Source organism: Papaver somniferum, chromosome 9 (assembly GCF_003573695.1).
Source record: "Papaver somniferum cultivar HN1 chromosome 9, ASM357369v1, whole genome shotgun sequence".
Classification (NCBI taxonomy): domain Eukaryota; kingdom Viridiplantae; phylum Streptophyta; class Magnoliopsida; order Ranunculales; family Papaveraceae; genus Papaver; species Papaver somniferum.
In genome coordinates, this window is record NC_039366.1 from 125813761 (window position 1) to 125828649 (window position 14889).

Sequence of the window (14889 nt, forward strand, 5' to 3'; positions counted from 1 at the left end):
AATTGTGGGGGTGCATATCCATATAATGCTTCCAATGGTGTTAATTTAAGACTGGTGTGAAAGTTGGTGTTGAACCACCATTTAGCCAGTGATAACCATGACACCCACTTACTAGGTTTGTAACTAGTCACACACCTCAAATAGGGCATGCATTCACCCTCTCAGTCTGCTCATCCGTTTGAGGGTGATATGCAATACTCAAAATGCAATGAGGTATCCATTCTTGTTAAAAGGCATTGCTAGAAATTGCTCAGATTTATGCTATCCCTATCAGACACTATGGTTTTAGGTAATCCATGTAATTTAATGACTGGGTCCAGTATTACCTTGGCCACTGATGTTGTTGTGTAGGATGACTTAGTGCTAAGAAATGGTTGTACTTGGTGTATCTGTCTACCACCACCAGAATGACCTCTCTCCCTTCAGATTTTGGCAGGCCAGACGATGCTAATATCAGTCCAAGCTTTTTCAGGTACTGGTAGAGGCTGTAAAAGTTCAGTTGGTAGAGTAGTAAATCCTTTATGTTGCTGACATATGTCACACTCCTGTACCATTTGAGTTATGCTGAGATTCATTCCCTTCCAGTAGAAGTATAGCTTTGCCTTCTGGTAGCTAGTTTTAGAGCCAAAGTGTCCTCCCACTGAAGAGGCATGTACTGTTGTCATAACTTTATGTCTCAGCCCTCCAGAGTTTCCAATATAAATTCTGCATTTGTATCTAATGATACCCTATTCCAGTGAAAACTATCCACCATTATCACTTCCCAACATCAGTTTTGGGAGTAACTCTTGTGCTAAAGCATCTTCTGAGTAACTCTGTTGTACTTCCTTCGCTGGCTGGAATTGAGACAGCCTTGCGTGACGCATCTTCTGGAATTTGCACTCTATATAGTGCATCTGCCACCTTGTTATCACATCCCTTCTTATACTTCAGTTCATAATTGTATCCTAGTAGCTTAGCTAACCACTTTTGTTGTAGAAGTGAAGGAACCCTCTGCTCCAAGAAGTATGTGGTACTTTGATGATCACTGTAAATGGTGAATTTGTTGTTCATCAGGTAAGGCTTCCACTTGTTAATATCCATGACTATAGCCATCATCTCCTTCTCATAAGTTGTCATTGCTAAGAATCGGGTACCCATTCATTTGTTGAAGAAGGCAACTGGTCTCTTTTCTTGCATCAACACAACTCCTACTCCCAAGTCACAGGAAATTGGCTAAATTAAAAAGCCACACAAACCATAAGGGTTCACACATCATATTAGATCGAATATTAAGGTTAACAAAACCTAAATCAAACATCCCATAAACACATAGCAATAATATAAAGCATTCAAGCACATGCTATGTAATCGAAAAACGATCACAAGAAAAATTATAAGATAATAATTTTATTCATAGATAATAGATAGTTTTATTCAGCAATAGACCTTACACAATAATTGAAATTAATCAAAAAACGATGTCTATTTTGTTTGGATTAAGTATTACAACATATAACTTAATCTCTAGTGGTGCTCTTATTGTTCACTGAAGTTTCTAGTGTTCAAACTCTTCAAGCATATCTCCAGGGACTTGTCTGCAACCACTTCCTGTTTCTCAAGTTTTTTAACTTGAACTTTCATACCCGCAAGATCATCTTTTATTTCTTCAATTCTATCCTTGATACAATCTTGATGTCGAATCGTTATTATGAGGTTAGTTCTTAGTTCTTCAAAGCGTTGGATATAGTCAATCGTAATGTTAGAGCATTGCTCGGTCGAACTCGCATGCATTGCTATCTCAAGCATGTTTGTCAATGTTAGTGATCAAAACTATAAGTCTTGATTTCTAGCCTATTTATAGATGTCTCGGACTAGGATATAGATAGTGTAGTTGAGCTTAGATCTCTCAGCGTTCATCTCTTGAAGACAAAAACTACTAAGGGGAGCTTGTAACTTCTTCGACAAAAAGGTATGTGGAGACTTGAACTCATCTATCACTTGGAAAGTCTATTTCTATTATCTCCTATATTGAGACATAAGTCGTGTTAGGATATAGTTTTCTCTATACACATTTGAGATTTCGAGCTGAGTATATCTCGCTTACATATTTCTCGAAATATGTGTTGGTAAGCTTTCGCATCGACCAAGTTCATCTTATATCATGAGAAAATTGCCGAGTAACATCTTACATGGTTTGTGTGATACAATCATTTGATGTAGGCTTGGAATGTTTCGATAATGATTATTTCAATATCTTGAAAATTTCTTTGATGCTAATAGTGTGTGAAAACGTCTATTGTCATTATATAAGAATGTTTCAATAATTGAAATAAAGAGTTGAAGATGTAACCATCTTTGGTTATAAGCATATATAGTGTGTTCGCACATTAGTGTATAAATCCATAAACCGGGAACCAAGAGTATGCATATGTGTGTATACGAAATTGGTGGCGGAAGTTTTCGAACCGAAAATATCTGCTGAGTTTGGGAATTACAAACTCCTAAACTAGTCACCTTAAGTATGCGTAACCGTACGCATACTGGCGGAAGTTTTCGAACCGAAAATTTCTGCTGAGTTTGGAAACTTAACAAACTCAAAATCCGGTTGCTTAAGTACGCATACCCATATGCATACTTAAGCTGGTTACTTTGTCAAATCGGACAGTTCATGGACTTAAACATTTGAATCATAAGGAATGCAATCTTTGCAAACCGTGGCTATAATTTTCATGATTGATTCAAGCGAATCAAACCGATTTGGTTTTGATTGTATTTTCTATACAATTGAACAACTCTTTAACTAGTTTCATTTGAGACATTTGAACTAGTTATGGTTAAGATGAATAAGGATGATATGAGAGTAACCATATGGATAACCTCGGTTAACTATTTGTGAACCAACCTGGTGTACACGTTTAGGTACGGTTACATAAACCTAAATGAGGGTACATTTCATTTGTGTGTAACAAGCTAAGTTCGATCTAACGGTTGAAAAATATTAGCTTGGTTTAATCAGGTTTTTCATCTAACGGTGAATATTGAATGATATGTTACCAAGGTAACTTGGATTGCAAACCCTGATTTAAAAACTATATAAAGGATAACTCTAGCAACTGGGAAACCAAATCCCCACACCTCCTGTGTGTTACTAGTTGCATAACTAGAGTCTATTTTCCTTTAACCTTAGGTTTCTTCTTGAGACCCTGTAGATTAACGACTTGAAGACTTCATTGGGATTGTGAAGCTAGAACTAACTATTATCTTTGTAGTTGCGTGATCTGATCTTGCTGTTTCTATCGTGTTGAGTGTAATTGAAATAATTGGCTCGAGATTTTATATCTCCGACAGGCAAGATAGAAAAGCAATCACAAACACTTCGTCTCATCGTTTGTCATTCCATAATAACTTATTTCGCTAGTCGATTAAGTTTATTATGAGGTGATTGATAATTCTAGGTTGTTCTTCGGGAATATAAGTCCGGGTTATCAATTGGTTCCTGTTCACCTTGATTTATCAAAAGACGGAATAAAAACTTTTGGGTATTTCTGTGGGAGACAGATTTATTCAATCTTATAGATTTTTCTGTGTGAGACAGATTTGTCTATCAAGTCTTCGACTTTGGGTTGTAGCAACTCTTGGTTGTGGGTGAGATCAGCTAAGGGAATCAAGTCCGTAGTATCCTGCTGGGATCAAAGACGTAAGGAGCACAAATGTACCTTGAATCAGTGTGAGATTGATTAGGGTTCAACTACAGTCCAGTCCGAAGTTAATTGGTAGTAGTCTAGTGTCTGTAGCGGCTTAATACAGTGTGGTGTTCAATCTGACTATGTCCCGAGGTTTTTCTGCATTTGCGGTTTCCTCGTTAACAAAACTCTGGTGTCTGTGTTATTGCTTTTCCGCATTGTATTTTGTTATATAATTGAAATATCACAGGTTTTGCGTTAAGATCAATCAATTAGAATATCCAACCTTGGGTTGTTGATTTACATTGATTGACACTTGAACATTGGTCTTTGGCACCGTTCAAGTTACTCCCCTTATTCAATCGGGCTCGCAGATTTCTATTTGATGATTGCGGATTGAATTAAGAGTTAGAGATATTAAACTCTTTGATATACTTTATTCTAGATTGAGTCTACTGTCTAGTTGATTCTCTAGAAAGTGTATTGGAGTAAGTCCTCTCAGATTTCCAAACAAATTGTTGGGTGTGGTTGTTAGACCCTCGCATTTTCAATTGGTATCAGGGCAGGAAAAAACATTAAAGACCTCATAAGTCTGTGTTTGTAGCGATATGATGATGGACGATATTTTCTCTGATAAACGCATCGCCAGAAATAAAAGTTTTGTTTCTATAAAGTATATTAAAGAGAAAGTTTTGTCAATCTCGAATATAAAAGAACCTTGTGTTCAAAGGAAACTGACATACATTAACAAGTGTTACCCTGACTACTTTACTGACGAGTCTGACTCTGAAGTTAAAAGGAATACAGCCAAAGAGAGTACAGTGATTCTGAAACTTGTTAGAATCCAGGCTGATAAAGTCAATCGGTTGAAACACAAAGTCAATGTCCTTGTTGGTATGGTAAATGAGCGTGACTCTCTTCTAAAAATCCTTTGTGAGGAAAACCCCTCTGTCTGTCCTTCACATAACTCTCATAAGGAAGAACTCATATAGGATGATTTGGAAATTGAACTTCTTTTGAGTAACCTCTCTGTTCAAGAATGTTCTAAAGAGTCCACAATACCAACTGCTTCTGATAAAACTGTAAAAGTCTCTGTCTCAGAAGCAAAACAAAAATCCCCTTCTGTTGGAAATAATGTGGTTATATCTTCCTCTAATAAAGAAATGTCAACATCACTTTGAAGGAAGAATCCTCCCAACAATAGTGTTGAGTTTGTTCCTTCTAATCACTCATGTGATCAGAAAGTATGTCTCATTTGTGATTCAAAGGGTCATGGTGAACAAAAGAAGAAATCTAGGTTGAATGACAATTCTTTCAGTCGTCTTCAACGCACCTTAGACTTAATTCTCAAAGGTGTAACTGACATTCGTATATCTAAACCAATTGTCTTTAGTACTTACCCTGTGTATTCTACCAGGAAAGTCAGTTCGAAATGTTTTTCAAATGCTCAAGAATCTAACAGACTCCTCAATATTGATCGATCAAGAAGAACTCATGGTTTTTCTTCTTTCAAAAAGGGAGATTGCGTTGTTCATGATGTGAGAAAGATACCAGAAGAAGAAAGCAAAAATGGAGGTATGTAAGACAACTTAAAAAGGATAATTGAAGGATATAAAGAAATCATCAACAGGCTGTCTGTTCCCTCTGGACAAAGTTCTTCAGGTAAGAATCAACATGATGCGTCATATTCTGATGATAGTAAATTTTATAACTTTTCACATCATAATTATTTTCCTCCAAAGATCAGGAAGAAGAGGTTTAACCGGAAACGATGTTCATTTAATGTGCTCAAGTCCCATACTTGTGCCAAATAATCACAAGGTTGAAACCTTACTCTCATTAAAAATCCTGACATAGTGAGGAGTATTCAGGTATGTTGATGGCAAAATGTTTCTCTGATTATCATTTTCTTATCGTTCTTAGCTGGATGATCATTGACAAACACTTCTGCTTAAGCATTTATACTTTGTTGTGTCATAGTTCTAACTCGTTTTGATGTGTCAAAACTGCCACTCTTACTCTAAAATTGTCCTGTATAAATACAATTTTTTGATCTAAGATCTGTGAGTTCTCTCACATAGGCAAACATCATCAGTGTTTTGTTGCATCTATTGAGTACCTCTTTTTTTGAGTTGTTTGTGAATAATGTGCCAAGTTCGGGTTCGTAGGGGTATCCTCGTTGATGTCACGAACCGACTTTGGTAACCCTAACCTCAGGGTTTCTGTGAAACCATTTAAATACCAAACCCACATGTTGAAAAGTACGCATACTTCAGGCTACTTTTTTTCAAGAATGGGATCATCTTCAGGAACTTGTTATTTTCCAAGAGGATGATTTATCAACAAGGGTTTGGTCTCACACTCGAGGAGAAGGAAAAAGGAACTCTTGTGGAAATTGATGACACATCTTCTCAATCTCCTAATATCTTGTCTGATACTGAGGATGATGCAGAGATTTCTAATGAAGTTGTTCAAAACTTTATCGAAAAGTTTAACGATGCAACACTGTTGCTTGTTAACACTCTAAAATAGCTAGATGGGTTAAGAACCGAATTGATAAAGGTCAACACCGAACTCGCTCTAATGAAGAAACGTCTTAAGGATCGTCTCAATGTCGTGTCTGACGATGGTGTCAATTCTGTCTGTCACAAGCTTGAAGGTCTTGGAACCAGTGAAGCTTCCGTACCGGAACTCTGATTACCGCTTGTGATTGCTCTTTGTTTTAGAGTTATTTTTTATTATGTCTAGTAAATCTTCTTTTTATGTTTTTAGAAGAATAACTAGGGTTTGGAATAGCCATTATTGTGAGTACACATAGTTATGTCCAACGATTTTCATCTTCAATGTTTTTAGATTTATTTATTTAAATTCTAAGTTTTTTGGAAGATGATTTTTGCAATATTAATCTTTATGATTTTATATATTGCAAATTGTTGTGGGATATGTTTTTTACGTCCGTGAACCTGTGACTATCCCATACTTGTTCAAAAGTTATCGTTATTATGTCGGTATGAATGTATTGATAGAAGATAGAATGAACTTTCGACATTACAAAAGTTAAAGCATTTTATGTCATTGTTTTGATGGAAGAAAGGATAAAACTTTTGTTTACAGGGATTAAGTCTATTATATGTTATTGTGCAAATAGTGATGGAAAATAGAATGAATCCTTGTTTATTCCGCAGTATTTGGTCGATCTCCGATCCACATTTTTGTGCATATATTGTGTTGCTCCGTAAGTTCTCTTATGTCGAGCATGACCAATTGAATTGATCACTTGTGTGGTTAATTTAGTTGTGTAATTCCGATTGAATTAATTATGAGTTTTCTTGTGACTAATTTAATTGTGCATTTCGATTGGATTAATCATGAATTCTTTTGTGGATAATTCAATCGAATACTTTGGATTCAAATTCATGTTTTCATGTGATTTGATTTTGTCCAAAGAAATCCTTCTTTTCTTGTGAAAGTAAGGTCGCCTTTGTTGTTCCTTCGGGGATGACATTTTATGGGGGAGAGTTCATATTGAACTTGTGCTTAATTGCCAAATTTTTGTAGGGAGTGTGGCTGTGGAATTTTAGGGGTTATCTTGTATCTTTATTAACTCCTTGATGAATGCATTTAGCTTCGGCTTTATGATGGCATCTAAGTAAGTTGGTATGGTATTGTTTTTTAGTCATGAAGTATCTCCGTGGAAATTTCATGAGGATCCCACTAGTTCTCGTACCTTTGCCAATTTATATTGACAAAAAGGGGAAAAATTAATGTGTAGTGTGATACTACAAATACATATGGTTTACGGATCGTTATGTAAGGGGAAGTATTTTTCATGTTGAGATAAAGTATTGACTAAGGGGGAGTGATGAATATCACCATAGTATTATTGTCAAAGTTGTGATATAATTGGATTTTGATGTTGTATAATAATACTATGACATTGTATAACAATGATTGAGAGCATTTTATTTTCTCATTGTTATAGCTACGGATCTTCAACAACTATGATGCTGAACTTACAACCTTTAGGATCATGGAGTATTTGGAAGTGACGAATATTTCGAGTCGCGTTGAAGATGCCAAGGAGATCAAGCATGTGGATGGGAAGCTACAATTTTTTTGTATTTTGTAATCCATATGTATTGATAGTTTTGTCACTAAAATTGACATAGGGGGAGATTGTTAAAGCATTGATCGGTCGAACACGCATGCGTTGCTATCTCAAGCATGTTTGTCAATGTTAGTGATCAAAACTATAAGTCTTAATTTCTAACCTATTTATAGAAGTCTCGGACTAGGATATAGATAGTGCAGTTGATTTTAGATCTCTCAGCGTTCATCTCTTGAAGACGAAGAACTACTAAGGGGAGCTTGTGGAACTTCTTCGACAAAAAGGTATGTGGAGACTTGAACTCATCTATCACTTGGAAAGTCTATTTCTACTATCTCCTATATTGAGACGTAAGTCGTGTTACAATATAGTTTTCTCTATACATATTTGAGATTTCGAGCTGAGTATATATCGCTTACATATTTCTCGAAATATGTGTTGGTAAGCTTTCGCTTCGACCAAGTTCATCTTATATCATGAGAAAATTACCGAGTAACATCTTACATGATGTCATGTACCTACTGTGGAAGAAGAGGTGGCGCATATCATGTCCTGTGTTGGTTCTTAGTAAATGTAGTTAGAGAGTAAATTAGCTTAATGGGATTAGTTGTTAGTTAACGAGATTGTAATAGACGGTCTAGATGTGACCACCTGGAGGGTGTTTAGCTGTTAGATCTAGGGTAGATTTTTGAGTGAAGCTTTATAAACCCAAGAGTCTGTAAGAGAGATTTTATCTAAGATTAATGAAAAGAAATCAGATCGTTTCAATCGATCAAACCGTGTTCGCTAAACCGGGAGGCTTTATCTGTGAGGATCTTGACGTTACTACTACCTCTAACCTATTCTTGTTGTGAATCTCTTCTAGGTTCATAACAATTGGTATCAGAGGCAACCACCACGACCCATGCCCGCTCCACGGAAGGGGTGACCTATAGGCTAGATTAAAGTGTTGGGCACCTATGTATGGGCGTAGTTGTCACCCGCATTGAACACTGATAGAGGAGTGAAGCCGCCATAAGAGAAAGGGCTACCTTCGGGTCAGCGTCGATAGAGTGGGCCAACGAGGACGTTGGGTCTGGAAGCGTGGTGGGATGTTGGGATCCTAGTCCCACATTGATTAGATGTGGCTTAATTGGTAGTTTATAAGTCAATGGGTTCCTTCATCTAGTCAACCGGTTTTCGAGTTGAGTTCTACCCATGGGCTTATGACGAGTTTAGGATCGGTACCCTAACATTTGGTATCAGAGCCAACCACCACGACCCATGCCCGCTCCACGGAAGGGGTGACCTATAGGCTAGATTAAAGTATTGGGGCACCTATGTATGGGCGTAGTTGTCATCCGCATTGAATACTGATAGGGGAGTGAAGCCGCCATAAGTGAAAGGGCTACCTTCGGGTCAGTGTCGATAGAGTGGACCAACGAGGACGTTGGGTCTGGAAGCGTGGTGGGATGTTGGGATCCTAGTCCCACATTGATTAGATGGGGCTTAATTGGTAGTTTATAAGTCAATAGGTTCCCTCGTCTAGTCAACCTGTTTTCGAGTTGAGTTCTACCCATGGACTTATGACGAGTTTAGGGTCGGTACCCTAACAATTGGTATCATCCATAAAATTCTGTGCGTACTCTGCAATGGGGGATTTACTTGCTCAATTGGAAGTGATTAAGCTTGTAGAGAAGAGATTATCTTATATGCGGTTGGAGAAATCAAATGTGGTGTTGGATATAAACTTTCCAGATCGACAACAGGCTCTTCGTCAAATGGATAGTTACATTTGCATCACTGAAAACCAATTGGACTCACTCAACAAATCTCTTGCATCAACTCAGCTTCAACCATATGAAGAACCTGTAGTTGCCACATTTGAGATTATTGAGGAGATCGTCAACCAAGAAGATGATTGTGAGTTGATTCCTTCTTATTCCATTGACGCAGAACAGGAAGAAGAAGATGAATTCGAGTTGATTATTCCTTCTTATTTCTTTGAAGAACAAGATGAATCTCTAGATATGGAATTGATTCCTTCTTACTTCTTTGACGAAGAAGAAGATGCAGATACTGTCAATTCCGAAGTGCTCATTCCCTTGTTTTTCTTCCACGAGAAGAAATTATCTGATGGGATGAACATTCAACCTCAGGCAGTTTTGAGTGATGAGGTTACTGGGGAGAAACAACTGAGTTTACAGGTAATATTACCCACTACCCACACAATATTGATTTCTGATTGTTTCATCATTAATATCGATTCTTCTCGTGAGTTATTTGATCCTGGCAGAGAATTTGAAATCCGGAAGGGTTTTTATAATATTGTTAGGGATTGTGCATTCTTTTCTGGTACAAATAATTATGGTTTCTTAGTACAAATGAATTACCACTATGGGGAATCTGTTCGTGAGCTTATTTTACATCATGGGTATGCCTCAGATTCAGTATTCCCTAATTCAGTTGTACTGAAATTTGTTAGAACTGGTCATAAGGGTGATGGTAGTAAACTGTTTGTTCATATGATTGAAAGAAATAAATTGTTGTTCCTCTTGTTGGCTAGAATAGTTGATATTGAGAAAGCTTCTGAGTTGTTTGATTAAATGTATGATAAGGGGGAGAAGACCATTTAAATTTGAAGATGCAGTATGGGTTGCTTAATGGGATTGTAGTCCTACACCGTGGCTCATTAGATATTCTTCAAATTCAATTGGGGAGTTTTAAATTTTTCATTGGATTTCCTCCATTCGAAACTTCAATTAAGCTTCATCAGGGGTTCTTCATATGACAACCTGGGGTTCTCTGTAATCATGTGTTTTTTTATTCTGTGAGTGCTTATGAATGGTGTTTTGAGATAACTACTTTTGATTCAGTTGTACTCAGTGTTTGCTTCATTTTAATGGCTTACTACAAGGATAATTTTGTATTGGTTGCTAATGGTAATACTGGTGATGGGGATAATCCATTTGGTAAGATATTTCGACTGGATATTGTGAGTCTCAAGAGTAAAGGTGTTCGTAGTCAAAATTTGGCTAGTGATAAAGATTCTTATCTTTGTTTTAACCTTACTGGTGGAGTCTTTGATCGTGGGAGATATATTGAACTTATGAAAAGAGATTCTTATTTTAATGGTGATTATAAATTCTATGTTGTTGCAATTAATTTGTATGAGCCTGTTCTAAAAGATAAGTACCAGTTAGCTTTGTTTCTTGCCAATTTGATTGGGATTATACTTACCAAGGAGGGTGGAATCGGTGACACTTGCAAGAGGTTGGCTCAAAATCTACAACAAGGTGCGGTTCTCTATACCATTTTGCCACTTCCAATACCAAATGGAAGTCATTATTGGAAAGTTCAGGAACTATTTTATGCACTGCATCATACTGGAAGATGGAGTTGGAGTGGTGACATAGGTTCACTAATCTTGCATCTGAGATGTGGTTTACTTAATTTCTGGGTCACTCATTCTGTACTACATAGGAGCGGAAAGGTGCCAAGACTTCTCGACAAAATGAATGTTCATGTAGCTGGGAGTTTGAGAAGAGTTGTGGCTAGGAAAACCCCCTTGAAGGAGCTTCGTTATCTCCAGAGGTTTCTTCTTTCAATCCTCACAGTGGAGAAAGGTCATATTTCTTTTTCAGAAATCTTACACGTTTTATTGCATACTGAAGTCTACGGCAGTCTTTCACTTCGTGAGAGAGCTATAATGACCGTGGGTTATTCCATTTGGAGTTGTTTCTACTCATTTTACTGTGCTCAGCATCTGGATTCGGGTTGCGAACAACGAATGAATATATATAAATGCGCTTGCAGTCAACATTCCCAACTGTGTTACACGTATACGTGGGGAATTGTATGTCAACCCGAGGAGAATAATATCTGTCTTGATTGTGTATGGGCAAGAACGGTGGGAACTCAGTACATACTCACTATGCTGCATATTCTGTGGAGGGAGTTTACATTTCTTGCAGTGTTTAAATTCTCAAGAATTGTGTTTTTCTTATACTTCTATTTTCTCCTAGCCGAAGCCTGCGAGAGTTTCTCAATAGCAGTTTGGTATTCCATCCTCATCGGTGTACATGAATGTGTTTCTAGAAAGGTAAGAAGTGTTGCTTTGAGCTGCGATGCGGAAGGAACTTTTAGGAGCAATGTGTTTTTCAAGGATGAGGTCAGTAATCCACTTGCATCCACCTTCATGGGATTACCAAGTCGGCACTTAGCTGCTGCAAGTGAACTTTTCAGTATGGGAAATGATACTGTTATTTTGGGTGGTGGTTATTGGTTGTTTGATAGAGGAAAATGGTCTGCCTCCATATTATGGCTTTCTCATTCTAAAAGCTGGAGCTGTCCAAGTACTTCAAAAGACTTCGATAAAACTATTAAGGCTCATGTTCAACAAAGAGGTACTAAGGGTGCAACAGATGTTGAGGCTTAGCTCAAGGGAGTGTTTATATGTAATTCCGGTCAGGTTGAGACCTTTAATGGCAAAACAACAAGACAAGTGACGGACAAGATACATCTTACCCTTGTTTACGAGGTCAACTCTGACGATGCGGAAAGTGTTTTCTTGTGTGCCTATTTACAGTTGGAAGCTAAGGTGCCTATTTACTATTGAAAGACGAGCACAAGGGAGATCAGTCCACTCGTTGCTATTGAGGAAAGAATTATGACAAGTTATGAGCATTGCAGGCTGCAGAACAGGGGTAAATGTAGTGCTGGGATGCAAATGACAACGAATGGAGCTGCAATTAATGTCAGGTCAATTAGCAAGAGGAAAACATTATGTGCTCAGCAAATTATCGCCCTCTTCGTGAGATTTTTTGGTGCTGTAGCAGTCCATAAGTACAGTGGGGGGACCAAGAAGGATATCAATCTAAAATTGAAAGCTTTGTACGTGGGAGATTGTATGACAAGAGTGCAACTAAATGGTTGGTTCATTAAGGATGCGGGAGTTTTCTTTGTTGGATCATTGCAGGTAACGGAAAAGATGATTACAATCTGTAATCTGATTAATCCCACTTTGGATTACGTTTGTGGATGCTTGCCTTGTTTCAGTCAGTTGTTGGGTTTCTTTCTTCGACACAAATGGCGTTCTAAAAAAAATCTTATTCTTAGAAAGTAAAGGGGAAACGCCAAGTATCGCAGCATCAACATCGTTTCTCTCGCGTCTAGCCTTGCAAGCGGTTTCGCTAATAGTCTATGATAGTGGCGCATATCATGTCCTGTGCATCCACGTTGCGACTCCACTCATGATCCTTGAGGACAAGGATATTCTGAAGGAGGGGGAATGTCATGTACCTACTGTGGAAGAAGAGGTGGCGCATATCATGTCCTGTGTTGGTTCTTAGTAAATATAGTTAGAGAGTAAATTAGCTTAATGGGATTAGTTGTTAGTTAATGAGATTGTAATAGACGTTCTAGATGTGACCACCTGGAGGGTGTTTAGCTGTTAGATCTAGGGTAGCTTTTTGAGTGAAGCTTTATAAACCCAAGAGTCTGTAAGAGAGATTTTATCTAAGATTAATGAAAACAAATCAGATCGTTTCAATCGATCAAACCGTGTTCGCTGAACCGGGAGGCTTGATCCGTGAGGATCTTGACGTTACTACTACCTCTAACCTATTCTTGTTGTGAATCTCTTCTAGGTTCATAACACATGGTTTGTGTGATACAATCATTTGATGTAGGCTTGGAATGTTTCGATGATGATTATTTCAATATGTTGAAAATTGCTTTGATGCTAATAGTGTGTGAAAACGGCTATTGTCATTATAGAAGAATGTTTCAATGATTGAAATAAAGAGTTGAAGATGTGTTCGCACATTAGTGTATAGATCCATAAACCGGGAACGAAGAGTATGCATATGTGTGTGGTTACGCATACTGGCGGAAGTTTTCGAACCGAAAATTTCTGCTGAGTTTGGAAACTTAATAAACTCAAAATCCGGTTGCTTAAGTACGCATACCCGTACGCATACTTAAGCTGGTTACTTTGTCAAATCGGTCAGTTCATGGACTTAAACATTTAAATCATAAGGAATGCAATTTTTGCAAACCGTGGCTATAGTGTTCATGATTGATTCAAGTGAATCAAACCGATTTGGTTTCGATTGTGTTTTCTATACAATTGAATAACTCTTTAACTAGTTTCATTTGAGTCATTTGAACTAGTTATGGTTAAGATGAATAAGGTTGATATGAGAGTAATCATATGGATAACCTCGGTTAACTATTTGTGAACCAACCTGGTGTACGCGTTTAGGTACGGTTACATAAACCTAAATGAGGGTACATTTCATTTGTGTATAACAAGATAAGTTCGATCTAACGGTTGAAAGATATTAGCTTGGTTTAATCAGGTTTTTCATCTAACGGTGAATATTGAATGCTTTGTTACCAAGGTAACTTGGACTGCAAACCCTAATTTGAAAACTATATAAAAGAGAACTCTAGCAACTGGAAAACCTAATCTCCACACCTCTTGTGTGCTACTAGTTGCATAACTAAAGTCGATTCTCCTTTAACCTTAGATTTCTACTCGAGACCCTGTAGGTTAACGACTTGAAGACTTCGTTGGGATTGTGAAGCCAAACCCAACTATTATCTTTGTAGTTGCGTGATCTGATCTTGTTGTTTCTATCGTGTTGAGTGCAATTGAAATAATTGGCTCGAGATTTTATATCTCTGATAGGCAAGATAGAAAAGTAATCACAAACACTTCGTCTCATCGTTTGTGATTCCACAATAACTTATTCCGCTAGTCGATTAAGTTTATTGTGAGGTGATTGATAATTCTAGGTTGTTCTTCGGGAATATAAGTTTGGGTTATCAATTGGTTCTTGTTCACCTTGATTTATCAAAAGACGAAACAAAAACTCTTGGGTATTTCTGTGGGAGACAGATTTATTCAATCCTATAGACTTTTCTGTGTGAGACAGATTTGTCTATCAAGTCTTCGACTTTGGGTTGTAGCAACTCTTGTTTGTGGGTGAGATCAGCTAAGTGAATCAAGTGCGTAGTATCCTTCTTGGATCAGAGACGTAGGGAGCGCAATTGTACCTTGAATCAGTGTGAGACTGATTAGGGTTCAACTACAATCTAGTCCGAAGTTAATTGGTAGTAGGCTAGTGTCTG

General features: G+C 37.5%; 1 protein-coding gene across 1 annotated transcript; it reads left to right on the top strand.

Annotated features, from left to right (window-relative positions):
• Window positions 1–10621: 10621 nt before the first annotated feature.
• On the top strand, window positions 10622–13312 carry LOC113310509. Its single transcript, XM_026559202.1, has 2 exons — window positions 10622–12730; window positions 12871–13312. The coding sequence occupies exon 1, from the start codon at window positions 10655–10657 to the stop codon at window positions 12188–12190; it is 1536 nt and encodes a 511-aa protein (XP_026414987.1). The 5' UTR covers window positions 10622–10654; the 3' UTR covers window positions 12191–12730; window positions 12871–13312.
• The last annotated feature ends 1577 nt before the right edge of the window (window positions 13313–14889 follow it).

Coding starts and splice junctions, on each gene's coding strand:
- LOC113310509 (XM_026559202.1), top strand. CDS start 10,655: ATGGCTTACTACAAGGATAATTTTGTATTGGTTGCTAATGGTAATACT.